Genomic DNA, 19,074 nt, shown 5'->3' with positions numbered 1-19,074 from the left:
CTGTGCTGTCCTGCCAGAGGCCAACTGGACTGGTACCCAAAAAAATGACTCTGCTGATCCTGACAAGGTACGTCTCTGGACAGAGAAATGATGATATGATTGCCCTTCTTGCCTGGTGGGTATCACAAACCTTCCCTCTTCTCTCCAAAGGATGTCAGATGCACCGATGAGAATGTGGACCGTGGCAACTGGACAAACAAAACCGAATACCTGCTGTCCATGGTGGGCTATGCCGTGGGCCTGGGCAACGTCTGGCGCTTTCCCTACCTTGCCTACCAGAATGGAGGAGGTACTTGTGCTGAACGGCAGGGTCACAGGGGGGGCACACCTTGCTATTCCCCAGGAGAGAGCAGAGCAAGCTCCAAGGGCCAGCTCTGAGGCTGGGCATGTTCTGTCAAAGCTGGATGTGAGCTCTACCACCCTGGGAACTGGGATAGAGCCTGCTCATGAGAAAGGGCACTAAGAGGCACCTATGTGCTTTTTTGGTACCAGCTGAGAAGGGAAATAGTATTTAGTTTGAGTTGCAAATTTCTACCTGAGAATACCATCTTCTGAATTACTTGTAAACAACGTGTACCTTTTTGTCCATGTGCCAATATCCTCTACTTGTCTAAATAGCTGCTCTCCCTCCCCAGTGCTTACCCTCTGGTAAGTTTATGTTATATACCATACCTGGTATGTTTATAGAGAACAGTGGAATCCCCTCTGCACCTTTGTTTTTCCATGCAAACACTCTAAGCTGGAATAATTATCTCAGCTCAATAATTACCCAGATCAAACACTTGGGAAGTGTGAGACAGGGAGAGCCTCTACCTGCTTACACAATGAACTAGTGGCAAAGCCACGCAGAGGCACTGGCTTCCTTGGCTTGTATTCCAGAGCTTTATCTACTTGCCAGGCGACCCCTGGTAATTAAAGAGTGCCTAAATAGTAACTGCAGAGAACTTACTTATATGTACCTGTTTGCTCTGCCTAAGTCTTGTTGAAGTAAAATTCTGGGCTGTAAAGGCAGTACAGCCCACACGGCTGCACATGGAATACAAGGAGGCATTGCCAGTATGGAGTTTTTATTGGAGTGACATGGGTTGGTTTGCATTACTTGAAGTTTTGTTGAAGAAAATTGTGAAAACCAAGTAAGTTGTGATGTCAGCCCTTGGACTAGATCTTTTTTTTCATCTGCTGCAGCAGAGACTTTGCATTTAAAGGCATATTTGTGCTGTTGCTTGCATCCTTTTCTGTGCCCCTTGCCCATGATTGATAAAGACAACTGTTACATCCTTGTTTTGAAACAGAGGAGTAATCCAGTTAATTCTGTGGGACAATTTACTTCCTGAAATTACATCAGGTATTTGCAGTTCCTTGCAGAGCTGGGTCCTTGATTGCTTTAAATTCACTGAGAGTGATGAGGACAGATTCCTGCAGGGATATCGTGTTGTGTTTATGAAACTCGTGCTCTCGCTTTCCCTGTCTTCTGTGCACACACAAAGAAGTGCCAGTCCCTTTCACAGAACAAGGCGCTCACTGATATCAGGTTAACATGCACTATTAAATGGACTTGAACAAGAGCCATCCTGAGATGATGTTTGACACAGGACTCAGCCAACCATAGAAAATAATCTTCATGCTTTGATGTCCAGTACCTGCTTAACAGGGCAGTTGCAAAACACAGCTGAGCACACACAGGAATGGTTCTGTTCCTCTTTAAATTAAAAGTTGGAGGATTAAATAGAAAGTGGACAAGGTGCACTACAGTTAAGCAGCATTCTTACTTGTATTAGAGCACATCCTCAATAGTTTTTTATAAAGTGAATTTACTTTCTTATAAGAGAAGTCATTCTTTTAAAATCAGTTCTGACATTCATTGCAGGTACTACTTAGTCTTATAGAAAACAGGACTTAGAAACAGATCTCTCTATTTCAAAAATAAGCACCTCCAGTGGGGAGCAGGGGAGAAAGGAGAAGTATAAAATGGGATAAAACTGTGGTGAATGCTGAAAGATGTATTGTTTTCTCTGTGTGTGTGATTGTGCTTTCCCCCCCATTTTTTATCTCCTCTCAGGTGCTTTTCTAATCCCCTACACCTTCATGCTGGCGTTAGCTGGCTTGCCCTTATTTTTCATGGAATGTTCCATGGGGCAGTTTGCCAGTCAAGGGCCAATTTTAGTCTGGAGAATGTTACCATTGTTTCAAGGTTGGTTTTCTTATCTTTCCTTTTATTCTAATAATAAACTGTTGTGAATTAATGATTTCTTAATGAAGTTACTAATTGTGAGACACTGATATCCGTGTTACCAGCGTTCTGTACCCAGGTATATACTTCCTCATTATTCAGTTAATAAACAGATGCTGAGTAAAGATTCCCCCAGAAAGGCTCTTGGTTATGAAAGGTTTTGTCAGAGATTCTTGTGCTCAGCAGCACATCACTCTCACTCCAGCTGTCCAGGCAGAAGGAAATGTCTCTGTTTTGCCATGTGAGGGAAAAACTCAAGTAAAACAACTTGTGTAATGTGTGCAACAGATTGAAAGTAAACTTTAGAAGTTGACTTTATCACTGGCTTTTTATGCTTCATGTCCAGTGTAGCTTGTGAGGCAATTGTGTGTTGGATGGGTGAATTCTGTATTTGGCTGCCAGTGTGGGCACAGGCACGCGGGTCTGGGTGCTCTGTGCAATCTTGTGCACAATCACCGAGCAGCTGCCTTGGGAGTCATCTGCTGGTGAGATAAAATAGCCTAGACTCTGTCTTTGTAAAGTGGGATGCCTCTTGAGATAAGAGAAATCGTTGCATGCTGTAGTGGTAGTTTGAGTTTGTGGTGATGGTTTGTATTTCAAACACTCTCAAAGGGAGATTTGTTTGGAAACAATTAACCATGGGCTTTACTCATGCCTGTCCATCCTGGTCCTGTACCAAGGGTGTAAAGGACTCTGCAATGGTTTTGTTTGTCTTAATCTACCAGAGGAGTTAACGTAGGAGAAGTTTCCTTCGGATACAAAAAGAATTTGCTCGTCACCTACAGAAACTGGTTGCCCCAATATTTACTCTTATTGCCAGTCTCTGTTCTGCAGCACAAGAAACTTTCACCAAAGCAGTCTGTCTAAAAGCAAAAGGTTTTAAACCCAGCATATATTTTATATATCTGTAAAGACAGCAACTTATTTATAGTTTCTAAGATGACTGGTACTGTTTTCAGGCTTTTCCAAACTCACAGAACAAAACTGATTTTAACAAGGGGGAGAACAGTAATATTGAGAATTTACTGTAGTTTAAAGCATTCATTACAGCGGAATCTTTAAAAAGGCTTGGGCAGTCCTAGTAGAGTTTGTTTTATTTTAGTAAATTTCCCTCTGAATGGGGAGAGAACAAAATACTGAATTTCTCCTTTAGGCTTTGTAAATAGTCCATTTTTCTATGGGCCTGATTCAAATTGTGTTTCAAAAGCATGTTTGAGATGGTCAGTTTGGATCATATCCATCATTTAAGGGGTTTGAAATGTCGCTGTTTGTTTGCTGTTAAAAAATATTTTAAAACCAAACAAAAACCAACTTGAACTTCTTCCCAAGTCGCCTTTTAAAAGTCAAGTGAAGTCTATTTGTTTTGGTGGGAGGAGGGGTTTTGCAAGCCGAGTTTGAGGTGGTTAAGATATTTTGTGTTTCTCTTTCCTAGGAGTGGGCATCACAATGGTCATCCTCACAGCATTTGTGACTATCTACTACAATGTTATCATTGCTTATGCACTCTTCTATTTCTTTGCCTCATTTCAAAAAGTGCTGCCATGGGCAGATTGCTTTTCCTGGTCAGATGATCTCTGCAGCAAGACACAAAAAGGTACCATACTTACCAGACACAGTTGAATATTATTGGTTTTGGTAATTGTTATATTTGGTAATTGTTTGGTAACTGTTTTCTGGGTGAAAGTACATGATTAGGACAGCTACCCATGGCTTCAAAAGTCCTTCCTGGAGTTTTGTATCTGAACACAGAGGAGTGATGCTTATCCACTTCTTTGCCACCGGTTCTGGATGCTTGGGAAATCTACAGAGAACTGGGCTGAAATCACTTTGTTGGATCCTTTTTGTTTCCTTTTAAACCTCAGCTTTTTTCTAGTACATACATTTCCAATCGCTTGAAATACTGCATTCCCATTTCATCAGGCTTTGTGGCGAAAAAACCCCTTTCATGAGACAAACTAGTGTAGTAGTTTTTATCGAGGTCTTTTCATTACTCCTTGTGTCCCCTGTGGCTATGGTAATCCTGAGCACCACTGAGGCGCTGGTTTCGCTCTTCATTAACTCTTTAGAATGTATCTCCACATCATTGTTCTTGTGTTTCACAGCAGAGGTAGGGCCTAAGTACTTAACTTCACCAGTTTCTGTATCAGACCAGTTTAAGGCAAAAGGTGAAGTTGGTGAGGTAATTACCAGTTAGCAGCTGGAAATGTTCTTGCCTAGTAACCAGTGATTATTAAAATAGCAAGGACAAGATGAGGATGGATTATATTGTTTGCAATATTAATGTAAATATATCTCAACCATATATCTGAAAATATCTTCTAAGAGGCTTTATGTAACAAAAAGTTGGTGATCATTTATTGGCAAAACAAAAAAGGTTTCAGCACCTAATTTGTAAGTTTTGGGGGAACACAAAACTGAACTGAACTGAGGAAGCTGTCCTGAAATAGGCTTCAACAAGAATTTCCAGTAAATGCTGATGCATATGCTGATGAAGTGTTTTTTATTGTATGTTCTGGCAAAAAATTCCCAACCCCAGTTTCCATTCCTCCAACTCTGCTCCAAGGAAAATATGTAAAGTGTTCTAACAAGCCCTCTGCCGCAATCAGATGAGTATCAGATACCAGATGATCCATGTGTTACCTTGGTTTGGGACAAAGGTTTTCATAGAGTAACCAAGGCTACAATTTTAACTATGCTCAGATTTGGTTTTTGTAAGTATTCTTGAGGATAAGTAATATGTGGTGAGCACACCAGATTCTTGGTGTTTTGATTTACAGTCAAGTAGCGAAATCACAGCTGCAAGTGACATTTCCGGTTTGTTTCCAAATCTTGTTAGCAGGCAAACTGAAGCTGTAATTGCTTAGGAAACACATTTGCTGTATCGGTCTGATTTTCTAAATAAGAGTCATCCCAGTATTAATGATTCCTTTTTCTTGATTTCAGTAAATGACTGCAACACAACCTACAATGGGAATATCATTCGTGCAAACTATACCTTCGTCACGGCCAACAATCTCACGTGTATAGAGGGCACCATAACCTACAAACCAGTGCAATTTCCTACTGAGCAATACTGGAAGTAAGTAAATACTTTAAAGAAATTACTGAAAAAATACCTTTTTATGCATTGTGGTTTTGGATGCACCTTTTATTTCTGTCTTATCTAGGGACATGGGCATGCAAATCACTAGGGAGGGGACTTAAAATTTAATTGATAAGTTTGGCTTTTTTAAGAGAAATTATGTATAGAAAGAGAAGCAAGTGAGTCAACCTTTAACCAATTAGAAAATGCTGCCATTTCTAGAAGTCCTCTTCTCTGGAGTCCTGGTAGGCACTACTTGGCATCTTTACACATAGCATATACTTTTCTTTTTCTCAGGAGTTACTGTGTAAAATATATTCACCTTATTCTGAATCTGGGCCTGTTGTAAAATTGCCATTTCTTTATTGCTCCACGGTCTCAATTTGCCTCGTGTTCACTGGGTTCCTGGAAACTGATTCTTTTGGGCTCTTCTTTTCCTGTCAGGATTTCATGATTAACACAGAATATCTTCGGTGGGTCTTAGAGGAGATGTATGGAGAGATGAGAGCTGGTAGGCTTCAAAAAGAAGGCAAAATTGCAGTTACATATATATACAGCTTCTCATTGCCAATCATGCAATTCCAACTGCACGCTCTTGGAAGAGGCTGCAGAGTGTTGTAATAGCCTCACAGAGCAGCTCATTTTTTCTGGAGAAGTAGCTGAAGAGGAGTGTGTGAGGTTTGTGTGCTGCTGCCATCCCCTCCTGACGGGAGCATCGTGTGCTTTCAGCAAAGTGGCTCTGCAGCGCTCGAGTGGGCTGGACGAGACCGGCAGGGTCGTCTGGTACCTGGCTCTCTGCCTCCTCCTCGCCTGGATCATTGTTGCAGGTGCCCTGTACAAAGGAATCAAATCTTCTGGAAAGGTATGTTAGGAAGACCAAGGAGATGACTTTTGGCCTGATTCTGCCCTCCCAATGTCAGCTGGAGCCGGGGAAGTTTAGCACAAGGCAGGATGCAGTCCTAACACACCCGCCTCTGCTGGGCTCAGCATTTGTCTTCCCTTCTGCTCCTCGGCTTCATAGCTGTTACATAAAATATGAGTAAGGTGTTGATTACACAGCTATTACTTCACTCCTGGGCCTCCACTCCACTGGGCTGCCCTGTATTTTGGAATCTTGCCGTTGTGCCGGCGATTCCAGCTGAGTTTTAGCCGTTGCCTGGGCTGTGTGATGGAAGCGTGCGTGTGATGGCACACATGGGCACACGCCCTGGGAGCACCCAGTGATTATTTTGTGCTTCCAGTCTAGTTGAGATGGTTGGACCATACAGGTCAGGTGCTGTGAAGAGGTGTGTGTGTGTGCAGGTTTCTGGCAGATTGTGAAATGTTGTTTGTTCCCAAGAGTTGAAATTAGTTGTAGGGACAAGGTACTTAGATGCTTCTTTTCAGAATCTGTCTCTGCTGAGCTCCCATTTCTACAAGCTGCAGCATGGTTTTCTGGAGTTTGTTTTGGGCTAGGCTGACTTCAGGCAGGCTGAATTTCATCCTTTCTCACTGAGACCCTTTTCTTGGTTTGGTTTCTTCCTCCTCATACTCTTTTCTCACCTTTGTGTTGCATCTCCATCATTTACATCTTCAGTCTCAGTTGCCTTTGCTCTTTTGTTCACCTTCTCTGCACAGATTTTTTCCCTATTTTCCTTCTGTCATTGTGCCTTTCTTTGGTTCCTTGCTGCCTCCTTTCCTCCACTCAGTATGCGGTCTCCTCCTCTTTTGATTTCTATTTGGAGCTTTCTGTCCTTGTTTCAGTGCTTTGGGGTGGAATATCTGTTCTTTCCCAGCCTCAATTATTTGGCTGCATGGCTCTTCTTAATCTCATGTTCTTTGGGTTCCTGGCAGTTGCTCTTACTGTTGTCATTTTTTTTCTGGCACCAAGACAATTTTCTTTGGAGGGTAAGGTGAGACTTGGAAGAATCTAGCTGGGCAGGAGCAGGACAGATGAAAGGCAGAGAGAATTGTGCTAGGCAAGCATGAAGGAAGTCTTTGGAAATGTCAGACTCACCACACAATGGCACAATGCTCTGGCTTGGTGGAGGCAGCAGTCCTGGGTCAATTCCCTGTCTGAATAACACTGAAATTAAGACTCAAGAGACCAGAGTATTGTTGAACGTAGCCTGTGTGACAATAACTGTACTGCTGGCCTTGGTCCCATTGTGCTAGTACAACAGAATAGAACTGTGTCTGAGAGAACCTAAAAGTCCTTGCTCCAGCAAAGAAAGCTTCCAGAGCAGTGACTTTTAAAAAAAAATTTTTGTTTTGGCTTTTTTTTGAGGGATGGTCGGGGGGAGTAGCAGAGAGCTCATCAGGAAATGATCCCCCCCCGGTCGCCTAGTTTTTCCTGACTTTCAGCTTGCACTTGCTAGAAGCACTGCCTAGCAAGAGATGTCTGGGCTAGTTGAATCCAGACCTACAGCAGTAAATCATGCCAAAAAAATGCATTTCTGAAACTGGTCAAGTGCGCTCTCAAAAGTGGATATGTGGCTTGGGCCTTCTGCTTCTGCTGGAATGCAGCTCCAGAACCGGCTAAGCCAGATGGTTTGGTGGTTGGCATGTGTTCATTTCTCTGGTTGCCTGTTTCTCTTTTGTACCAGCAGACCTTAGCCTAAAGCCTGTCCAGTCTTCCTGCATGAAGGTCTGTGGATCCCCTCACACCTAATGTGTGTCCCTGCCCATCTTTCTGCAGGTTGTCTACTTTACTGCACTCTTCCCATATGTCATCCTGTTTGTCCTGTTGGTGCGAGGTGCCACCCTGGAAGGTGCTTTGGATGGCGTCCAGTTCTACATTGGGAGAGAGTCCAACATCACCAAGCTGATGGAAGCAGAGGTGAGAGGAAGTTCAGCCCCAGAAGTGTGACATGCTTTCCTGGTTATGTGGCTTTCTTCTTTTTTATCCAGTCAGGTCCTTCAGGTCCTGCCCTGTATTTTGTATCAGCAGCTGGTTGTGTAAAGCGTCCAAGCCCCTGTTGCAGCTACTCTCAAACTGAAAGACAGTCACCTCCTTCGCCCTCCCTGCCACACCAGTGATGAGAACTGTGCTATTGCTTCTAAACAGTTCTTGGGGACCATGCTGGAGTTTAATCTTAGCAGGATCTGCTGACAAAGTTCTTGCTGATGATTTTAAGGGACTTTATCATAAGGCTGAAGGGATCCCTGAGTTTGAAATTCAGGCCATGCCTTGCCTGGGAAATTACCTTGGGTAATTAGGTGGACCAGGAAGGGCACCGCATGCAAAGAAAGCCAGAACTTTCTTTGTTCTGGCTTATGCCAATATTATTGCAGTTTTATCAAAAGCAACCATTCGGTGTGATATTTATTTGTGGTATTTATATGAGTGCTTGGCATTAGCTGAGGGGCTACATCAGGAGCAGGAGTGGTTTGTTTGGGTCACACAAGTGGGAGGGTACATGGAAGTTCTCACTCCTGCAGCCAGTCCTGGTGGTCCTTATTTGTTGTGTCTGTGCCAAGATTCATATCTCAGCAATTCACCTATGTGAAGAAATCTAATCTTTTCTTCAGGGTTAGCCCACTATGATTTAAGTATTTGGCAACATGCTTGGGATGTGACCTTTAGACACGATAGAGATACTGTTTGTGATTGAGACTGCAAGGTCACCAGCATGTTATATTCTATCCTCCCTAAAATTCATACAAAATAGAATTACATACACAGGCTGAATGAAACAAGATACCCTGGAGCTTCAATGGTGGACAGACTTCAATGTTTATGATAAATACTATAAGTAATACAGCAATTCTCATGTTATTTTTTCTTTTGGCAGGTTTGGAAAGCTGCAGCCACCCAGATATTTTTCTCCCTTTCTACGGGGTGGGGCGGGCTTGTTGCTTTGTCTTCATACAACAAGTTCCGCAACAACTGCTATGCAGATGCCATTATAGTTTGTGTGGTCAACTGTGCCACCAGTGTATTTGCTGGGTTTGCAATATTTTCCATCCTGGGACACATGGCATTTGTGTCCCAGAGGCCTGTCGCAGAGGTGGTGGACTCAGGTAGGCTGATGGTCACCCTGTTGGTCTTGGGACTTGCATTGGCCAAGGCACGACAACAACATCCTTCTCTCCACTATTTTCCAGGGTTTGATCTGGCCTTTGTAGCCTACCCAGAGGCTCTCACTCAGTTACCAGTTTCCACTCTGTGGTCCATTCTGTTTTTCTTCATGCTTGTGCTTTTGGGCCTTGACTCCCAGTTTGCCCTTATAGGTAAGTGGGGTTTCAAGTGACTCATGTCTTTTCAAGTGACCATTGCCTTTCTTAATTTTGCTGTTCAAACTCACTTCTTCTTCCTTTGCAGAAACAGTTATAACCAGCATTCAAGATATAAATCCCACCGCGTTAAAAAAATATAGAGGACCTATAACCATGGGTGTGTGTGCAGTATTGTTTTTATTTGGGCTTGTCTGTGTTACTCAGGTAAGAAACTGAATTTTTTTGGTAGTGAGTTTAGTTATGCTGCAAGTGATGAACTCAAATCAAAATACCCTTTCCAAATGTTGCTTTCTTTGTGGATAAATCTTAGAGACCCTTGAATTTTGACAGTGTGCCTAAACACACAAGCAAGTGGAAAGCTTGAAGAACCAAAGGTTTTCTGTGATTATTGAACTGAGACAGGCTTTTAAATAGAAGGCTTTTACAGAGCCTGCGAATGATCAGCCTGATTTATAGTTCCTCAGTGCAGGAGTTTATTTGTGTAATCACAAGTACACACATAGAACCTGTCCACAGCACAGTGGGTGCTGCTAATAAATGCTGATGGGATCTTTTTGTTCAGAACTCACTACCAAGGAGGACAGGAATTAAGGAATGGCCTGTCCATGTATTAAGAACGCATTGGCTCATGAGCATTTGTTGATTGCATGGTTACTTCTCCTGTATGTGTTTAGTTATATAAATAGATATACAGAAAAGGAATTTTAAGTATACTGTGTAAAATTTCTTGAGGCAATTGCTTTTAAGGGTGTAAAGGTTCACTGCTATTACTCCATCTAGAAATAAAGATTTATGTGTGTAATTAGTCTGAAAATGTGAAGGAGGTAATTGTGGTGAGTAGACATTTGTATCGTCAAGCAAAGTACATAAGTCATGAAACAGGATGATGGGGAAGCTTGCAAGGGACTCAATCACAAGAGTGTGGAATGGCTCAGAGATTGTTTCCTGCTCTGGGATCCTGCTATTGCATGCTGGTGTTCAAAGCTGTGGTTAACCCCATGGAGAAGTCAGGCATGTAGGAGGATTGAAGCCTCCCAGAACTGGTAACAGGTATAGCCATTGCTGTAGTTCAGTATAAAACCTTCGGCCCCAAATTTATTCCTGTAAGCTCCAAATTTAAATCTTGCTCTCAGTTGTTTATGTATGCTCTATATAAGCATAGATCTTGCTTGTAGCACCTATAGTGTTTTGTTAGATGTGCTTTTCAACTTTACATAGAGGATTTAAAGAAAATAATATTCACAAATCTGCAGTTGACCTGGAGAACTGTGAACTTAAAAACTCAGAGTCATGATTAGTTAAATTGTCTTGAACAAATGCATCTTATCTGTATGTTACTACTCAAATTCTAACCTCTAATGTTTGTCCTGCAGGCAGGAGTTTACTGGGTTAACCTAATAGATCACTTCTGTGCTGGATGGGGAATCCTCATTTCAGCTTCCCTGGAGATAATAGGCATCTCCCACATTTACGGTAAATTATTTGCATTGAAAATACATTAATTAAACTAAACAATCCCAGGAGCAGTGTATATCATGGAGTCACAGTATGATTTTGGGGTGGAAGGAACTTGAAAAATCATCCTGATTCCAGCCCCTGTCATGAGCAGGGACACCTTCCAATAGACCAGGTTTCTCAAAGGCTCATCCTGCCTGGCCTTGAGCAGTGCCAGGGGTATAAAATACTAATTATTACAATAAAGAAATTATAATTTCACCATCTGAATAATAATAGGATTAAAAAAAAACTTTAATGCAGAGCTGGAGAAACTGTCCTTGATTATTGCTTTTCTTTGATCGCTTTTGAGTAACCCCACGTGCAAAGGAGGTACCTGCTTTACAATGAGTCCCATGATTATCTTCCAACAGGAGGAAAAAGGTTCATTGAAGACATTGAAATGATGATTGGGAAGAAGACCAATTCATTCTGGCTGTGGTGGAAAATGTCCTGGTTTTACGTCACTCCTGTGGTGTTAATAGTGAGTGCACATGACTGGATTGTGTTAGTGTGACAGAATTTAATAACTTAATATTGAAGAGGTTGCTTTGTGAAGATCCAGGACTGACTGCCCAGGCTCTGTGTATAAAGATGGGGCATAGCTGTGCCAGTGAAGTGAACTATGGGCTGTATCTGCTTTCTGATACACTCCCTCCTCCTTTGATGCACTCCAGGAGAGGCTGGGGCTTGAGATCAGTAACTAGAGAGCTGGGTCTACACTCCCAAGGACAACACAGGACAGCTAGATCCTCTGCCTTGGCAGCTGGATTATCTTAATTTCAGATTGAGATTGGTTTGAAAACCTTTTGAGGGAAATCCCATTTTTGGGTCAGATGTTCTGCTGTCTAACTGAGACCTTTAAATGTCCTGTTGAATGTCTGGTTTTGGTTAAACCTGTACTTCCAATTGTGAGTGTAGATGGTTGGATTATGTTACTATGACAGAATTGATTAACATTGCAAATCCAGGAACAGTGGGAAGTCACTCTGGCCAGTACCTTACCTGTAGTCTGCCCAGACTATAGTTTAGAAAATGCTGCTTAAAACGATCCAATTTCTGAAGCAATATTTGCCAATTTCTAATCTTAGGTTCTTTCCTGTGTTCCTGTAAATAATGGAATACAGGAACGCAAAAAACATTTAGAGAAGGGTACTGGGCTCAGCTAGCAATACATATATTACCCAACATAAGATTTAAAGAAAACCTAGAGATTAAGTTATGTTCAAACACAAATATACTTAGTGCACCTCAGCACTGGTGTCATTTTTCAGTCCTGGCCTTCAGTCTTGCTGCTTGGTGATGACTGAACACCAAAGTCTGCACAGCTGTTCTCATACTCAGGAAACAAGAGGGAACTGTGCAGAACTTGTAGACAGCCCTTCTTTTTATTAAACCAACTTGGAAGCAGTGCAAATTCAATGTTGTTGGAAACCTGATTTTCTCTTATTGTTTTTGCCATTTTTTCTAGGCTGTTTTGATCTGGTCTTTGATGACATTTTCAAATCCCACTTATGGCTCAATAATATACCCAGCCTGGGGAAACATTCTTGGCTGGTGCATGATCATCTTCAGCATCATGTGGATTCCTGTTGTTGCTGTTGTAAAAGTATATAGAGCTGAAGGAACCCTTCTTGAGGTAAGGGCAAAAAAACCCACTGACATAGCCTCAAATCTGAATTTCTTTGGTATTATCAGGACCACCTGTCCTGTTTTCTCCAACACATTTACTACTTTGACATGTTTTTCAAATGGACTTTTAGACCAAAGCATTATCTCTGGTAGCTGCATCAAAGGTGCATCTCCCTGCCATGTTCTGATAAAAAGATAAAGTCTAATTCTTTGGGAGTGCACACACACCATTTGAGAGAGATTTTTCATCAGTTCTGTTGCTATTCCAGCTTCTTTAAATTCTCTGAAGAATTTCTATTGCTTTCTATCCCCATATAATTTTCTGGAGTTTTGCCTCCCATTCCTCACAGAAGCAAGTGACACATCTGAGATATTCTGCTCTTGGCAAGCTTTCCCAAACAGTTGTGTTGGTCACAGCTTTTCCTGTTCCTTGACCTCAGTGTCCAGCACCCACCAACCCCAAAGACACTTGGAACGATTTTAAACAACTTTGGTGATTCGCCATTTGTTGAGCTGCAGTGTGTGCCTAGAGCTATAATTGTACTGAATTTTAGAAGCAGCCTGGACTAAGGGAAGACATTAAATGCCTGTTGGTTTTGCTTTGCAGCGCCTTGTCAGCTGCTGCCGGCCTGCAGCAAACTGGGGCCCCTACCTGGAGTGTCACCGAGGGGAGCGGTACAGCAACATGGCAGACCCCAGGAGAAAGGAGGACGAGAATCCCCCTGCAGATGCGGCTGCGGCTGCCGTCTCAGACAAGTGACCGTGAGATGGCTCTTTGGATGACTGCTTTTCAGAACATACATGTGGCTTTCGTCTTTCAATATTGCAAAAAAAAAAAAAAAAAAAAGGCAAATGAGCAACCCTGCAATGAAAGGGAGTTGTATTTATTTATTTTTATTGTTTTAGTATTTGTGGAGGAACACATCAATTAGGCACTGAGATCTCACCAGGTGTGTAGGTTGAGAGGGCAGGATAATCCATTGCAGGCTCCCCAGGCTGCTGGACTGGGCATGATTAACCCCATCCAGCTGGTATCCAGCTGGACTGCAGATACAGGTATGGGGGAGAGTAAAGATATTCTGGTGCTCCCAGCTGGAGCCTAAAGGTGCTGTGTGTGTGGGTGCCTGTGCCCTGGGGTGCAGCTCTGCCACCCCAGGGGTGTGCTGTAAGCAGAGGGGAACGGGTGTGCTGCTGCCGGGCACTGGAGCTCAGGGAACATGAATAATTCTTCTCTGTCTAAGCCTTGCTCCCTAAGCTCCTCTGTAAGCACCTGGGAGGCTGCTCAGGATTTGATGTTGAGTATACTCTGTGTGTGTGTGTGTTGTCTAAACAAATACAAATATTGAGTGGCAAAAATTGCCATCACAGGAAATAAGGTTTAAACACGGTGAAAGCAGGCTGCCTTCTATTTCTCATTCCCCTTGGGATCCCTAAAGAGCTATCTTCTCTCTCATGCCCTGTGCTCAGCCCTCATCTGTCTTTAATTCAAAAACGTCATGTTTCCATATTCTCTGGCTCTACAGAATGAAAGGGTAACCATTGATTTCTGGTTTGTCTGCTCTCCTATTTTCATCAATGCTTTACCCATCAGGTTTTTTTCTGCTTCTTTCAGTCAGATTTGAGTTTTCCCTTCCAAAGGAGACCCTAAGTGCTTTTAAAAAAGATTCAAGCAGTGTTACGGCAGGGCCAAAAGAAGCAGAACTTAAAGTGAAGGTTACAACTATTTTGTAGTGCTGTTTATCCAAAATTTGCTGAAATAATGAAATTAATGAAAAGTTACGAAGTTTGTAATGTATTTGGGAACACAGACTTTAGCATCTACATAGGCAGGAAGTGTTTGGGTGAAGAGAAACTGACTTGTAATACAAGTGAATCCAGGTAAAGGGGAGAAAAAAAGACTGAGGAGAGAATGAATACATTTGGTGTGCTGAAGAAGACCTCTCACTGTGATAATGGTTCCTTGGGAACAAATCAGCAGTGTTCAGCTGTCACGTCCTCTCAGGGCTTTGTCACTTTTTCTGGACATGAAGAAGTGTGGATACTGGCTTTCTTGCTCAAGCAGCATACCTTGGTTTGTGTTTTATACTTGGGGAGTTTTGTGTGTGGTTTTTTTTTTCCTTTTTTTTGTGAAAAATTAACACTTTATGGTGAACAAATGTGATTTCCCCCCTGTTTTTAATGATTCTGGAACTGGCAAATAAAATGTAATTTTCTGTTTTTAATGCGTTTGGACCTAGAAAATTTTAATTTTGTGTGTGGAGTTGGTGGCCACAAAAGCTGCTATGATCCTAAGCCTTTGAGAGCATGAAGTGGAAAGAGTCAACCTCCAGGAAGGTTGCAATAGTCTTGTTTTGGAGTGGGCTCAGAAAGTACAGAAAGTAATTAAATGGGAATTTTTATAAAGGACTGTGGGACTGGAGGCTGTACTAGAAGCTGGTGAAGAGGAGTCTTTTCCTGCACTCCAGCTGCTCTAAGATCATTGTTCAGCCAGAAAAGAGGGCTGTCAGTAGCCTGGAGAGGCTGGGAGCACGCTCCAGCTGCTGGAGCTGACGGCAGTTCTCACCTGGGAAGGGACAGACTGGGGGAAGAGAGGGAAGTTAGTGAAGTAGTGAGTGAGAGCAATGAGGTGGTGGGGAAGGACATTGGACAAAACAGCTTCAGAAAGAATTCAGGAAATTTTTTGCAAAGGAGATGCTGAAGGCTTGTACCAGCCATCTACTGCCCTGCAAGAAACCCCTGCTGCTGCACACAGGGCTCACTTGGGTAGACTTCAAGCTCTAAGATTCATGCCTGCAAACTTTTAACTCATTTACAAGAAAAAGAACATTGTTGCCAAGAGAAATGCATTGAATTTTCTCCTGTGTCCTCTGCCAGACACAATCAGATTCACATTCAACACAGTTTGGGTGCAGTTTCATCTGGACATCTCTCTGTATTGCACAATCTCTTGAGTTCTAGACTTTCATTACTTTCCCTTCAAGCAATCAGGAAAGCAGAACTTCTTGGCAGAGTTTCTTACTGTAATTTAAAAAAGTATGGAAACCATGACTGGCTTTGCTATGGGCAGCCTGAGTTCCACAGAGTGAAACCAGCACCAAGCACCAATGACGGCAGATCCCCCTCCACCAGTGTTAATCAAAGTAAGGTAAAGAAATTCCCTTTAAAAGATGAATTGTGGCATTTTCAAGAAAGCAGAGAGCTCATGTTCACCTCTACCACCTAACCTGGATTCCTGCAAGGCAGCTTGTAGCTACACATACATGTTAGTGAAATACTAGCAGCATGAAGACAGACAGAATTTCCCCAGGTGTTCTGTGGCCAGAATGATTAAACACAAGCAGATGACCGCCAGGAATTTTGGTTCTTAGTTTTACTTTGCTGAGTACTGAAGTACTTCAAAGGCAGAAGAGGAACCTCCAGGTGAAACCCCAAAGAAGCAACAACCCACGTTGTACACCCAGGACAGGCTGGGGAGGCAGATGGCAATGTGGGAAGGAATCACAGAGTGTTAAAATGCAGCTGTTGATGAGAGAAAGGAGAATGCTTATGGGAAAATCCAGAAGTGTGTAGATTATGGTGAATTAATAACAGTGTTTGGCAAAGACTAAAATAATGAGAGGAATCTGTCATATTCCACCTGTTCAGATAGAGCTCCAGGGCTGTGAAATGACAGATCAAATTAAGGTGTCAGGGAAAAAGGCTGTAGTGAGAGACTGATTGCTGAGATATTAACCAGACTGGAGATGGTGACCTGGGAAAATCTGCTGTGAGGGAGAGTCACTGGAGGGAGCCCTGGTGCAGCTGGAGTGCGCTGCTTCTTCTGTGATCTTGGAAAAGATCATTTGGGATTGATGTTTCCATGAAATCAGTTTGGAAGGACTGTTTTGAAAATTTTCATCCAGGAAACTAGATAGCAATTAGAAACAAAATTAGTTCCAGGGTTGTTTAAAAAAAACCAAAACTTCCCATGAACATTTCTGTACAGATCAAAATGTTTCTGGCAGGCTTTGGCCAGTCTGTCTCACTCAGGTGGGGACACAAGAGCCTGGATGTTAGTGTGGAGCAATGGGGCAGGCAGCATCCAGCCTTGTTTCCATCACTGCCTTCCAGGCTGGACAAAGCTTGTGGCTGTGCCACGCCTGTGGCCACCTCCAGGCTTTGTGCAGGTGAGAGCTGATCATGCTGCTGGGGGAATCCTGAAATCCAGACTCTGTGGTTGATAGCAGACCCCTGCCCTGAGCTGCCAGAGAGTCACTTTGTTGTCATCAAATGAGACCTGTCTGCTTGTGCTGGGATGATCTGGGATGATGCTCCTGCCATTAAGATGTTCTGAAACTGTATGCTCAACTTTGGAGATGCACACTTTGATTAAATCTGGGATTTATAAAATAAAATCAAAAGGAATGGGAACTAAGTGGGATAAGGCTCAAGCAAGCAGAGATGTCAGTAAACTGGGAACTAGCAGAGTTGCATTGTCCAGCTCCCATACTGGAGTTTCAGCAGGGCTAACTTCAATAATAGAACTAAGAGGCACAGGCATGGGTGGAGAAGCACCTCCATCTGCTTTAAAAGCTGTGTTCCTCTAGAGCTCTGAAATGCCACCAGATATGTGCTAGGATCTGCACTTTCACCAGCCACAGCACTTTGTGAGGATGTGGCTGGCCATTGGCATTGTCTCACTGAGGAACATTTAATAGAGGCTCCTTCTGCACCCCAAACCCTTACAGAACCAGATAGTGCTACATTCTGTCTACTAGATGTATTTTTCCAACTTCAAAGCTTATACTTTTATGAAATATGAATGAATGTGTGTTCATTTGCTCCTTCATTTCACCTTCCTGAGGGCCACTGATGGCACTTAAAATGTGTCTCCTGTGTGTATGTGTGTTGTGTGATGGATGGATTTTTGCCAGTGATGGAAGAGGCAAACCAGCCTCGTTCTCTGTGCTTCCTAATCCCTGCCTGGTGCATGAGTGTGCAAATGGCTTCAGGAGCAGGGGTTGCTCTGCTCTTGCTGAATCCCAATGCTGCACCTCAGTATTCTGCTCTTCTGGCATTAGAAATATGTTTTTCATTATTTAGTTTTCGTTTTAGAAAGAATCTACAAACTACTTTCTTCTTTTGAGCCTAGACACTGTCTCCACTGCAGAGAATTGAGAAATTCCTACATTTAAGCTCTGTTGCAGCAATGTGGTCATATTGATTCCAGTTACCAACAGCAGAATAGCTTAATAGCTTGAGTCCAAGCATGGACTTTGGAACTGGTTGCAACAACAGAGTCACCTTTTCATCCTGGAAGTGATGAATGGCTTAGGCAGACTAGGCAGGAAAATAAAACCTGTCACTGGGAGACAGATGAGGGCAGTATTTCCCTTTAATGTCAGGACATGTGTGTTCCGCTCTGAAAAGGTTTTCATCTTATGTGGGCTGTTAAGTGTCTAAGCTCTTTCCAGAGGAGCCTTGCCAAATATTCTGCCTCTTCATATAAAACTGGGGATCCACATTGCTGGTGACATATGCAGAAAGTATAGGAAAAGCAGAGATTGTCTTCAAACTCTGAGAACTCATTTGTGTTAAGGAGGTTTGCTCCCCTAATCTGGTATTTTCTTTAGCATTGTTTTCTGTTTGTGTTGTGGGATTTTTTGGGGGGTTGGGGTGGGTTTTTTAATAATTATCTACAGTGAGTGGTGTATTTCCTGTTTCCTTGCTTTTTAGAAGGACGAATAGCTACAGTAGGCAACAGGGAATTGTGTTAAAGAAATGACAGTGCCACAGAAGTGGACAAATCTCCTGCTTTTTGCATGTTTATGTTGTTTCCTCTGTCTTTGTAGTTACGTTGTATCATGACCAGGCTGAGGATGATATTTAACAGTTGAGATGGGGAAGGAACTGTCAGGACTGATACTATTGGTCTTGAAAGGCTTTTCCCAAAGATCTGGCTCTGGTTTTTGCTCATATCACCAGTGTTCACAGCATCCTCTATTGTTCTTGGGCTGTGTAGGGTTTGTTCCTCTGAGCCAGATAGCAGCCACAGCATTCCCATAGCCAAGGTGACTCTGTAAGACCAAGCCAGGCATGGTTGAATCCTCTCCCTCTTCTCGCTGCAGTGCTGCAATGGATGAGTTTGTATTTTACCTCTTGGGCTTTCAGCTGGTCCTGTTCTGCATGTGGCAGCACTGAGCCAGCAGCTCCAACTGCTCATCTGAGTTTGAAGATTCATTAGCCTGCATTTATCAGCTCTTGCCAGGGAAATGGTGAATAATGAAGCCTGGTTCAGGTAATGAAATGATCTCCTTCTCACATCTGATTACATCGCTGCTTATTATTTCCTTGGTGTGTAATTTTACTTCTCTGGAAACTTGTTTTGTAAACGCTAATGACTGTGCAGCTGTGGCCTGAAGTTAAACCAGCACTGCAG

The 19,074-nt window shown here is 42.8% G+C and overlaps 1 protein-coding gene across 1 annotated transcript; it reads left to right on the top strand.

The window, feature by feature from the left end:
* Positions 1-204: 204 nt before the first annotated feature.
* LOC128945982 (sodium- and chloride-dependent neutral and basic amino acid transporter B(0+)-like) lies at positions 205-13,416 on the top strand. The gene is made up of 13 exons (XM_054289916.1): positions 205-289; positions 2,060-2,191; positions 3,663-3,824; positions 5,174-5,309; positions 6,042-6,174; positions 7,990-8,130; positions 9,086-9,314; positions 9,399-9,524; positions 9,616-9,734; positions 10,904-11,003; positions 11,399-11,508; positions 12,496-12,663; positions 13,264-13,416. Exons 1-13 carry the CDS (start codon positions 220-222, stop codon positions 13,414-13,416), a joined length of 1,779 nt encoding a protein of 592 aa, XP_054145891.1. The 5' UTR covers positions 205-219.
* The last annotated feature ends 5,658 nt before the right edge of the window (positions 13,417-19,074 follow it).

This window comes from Melozone crissalis, unplaced genomic scaffold (genome assembly GCF_028551555.1).
Source record: "Melozone crissalis strain CALT ecotype California unplaced genomic scaffold, PUWL_Pcris_2 ptg000068l_1, whole genome shotgun sequence".
Lineage (NCBI taxonomy): Eukaryota > Metazoa > Chordata > Aves > Passeriformes > Passerellidae > Melozone > Melozone crissalis.
Note: the sequence above shows the minus strand (reverse complement) of the source record. Positions and strands in the feature narration are given on the sequence as shown.

Coding starts and splice junctions, on each gene's coding strand:
- LOC128945982 (XM_054289916.1), top strand. CDS start 220: ATGGTGGGCTATGCCGTGGGCCTGGGCAACGTCTGGCGCTTTCCCTAC. Junction 290..2,059: donor TGCCTACCAGAATGGAGGAG/GTACTTGTGCTG, acceptor ATCTCCTCTCAG/GTGCTTTTCTAATCCCCTAC. Junction 8,131..9,085: donor CCAAGCTGATGGAAGCAGAG/GTGAGAGGAAGT, acceptor TTCTTTTGGCAG/GTTTGGAAAGCTGCAGCCAC.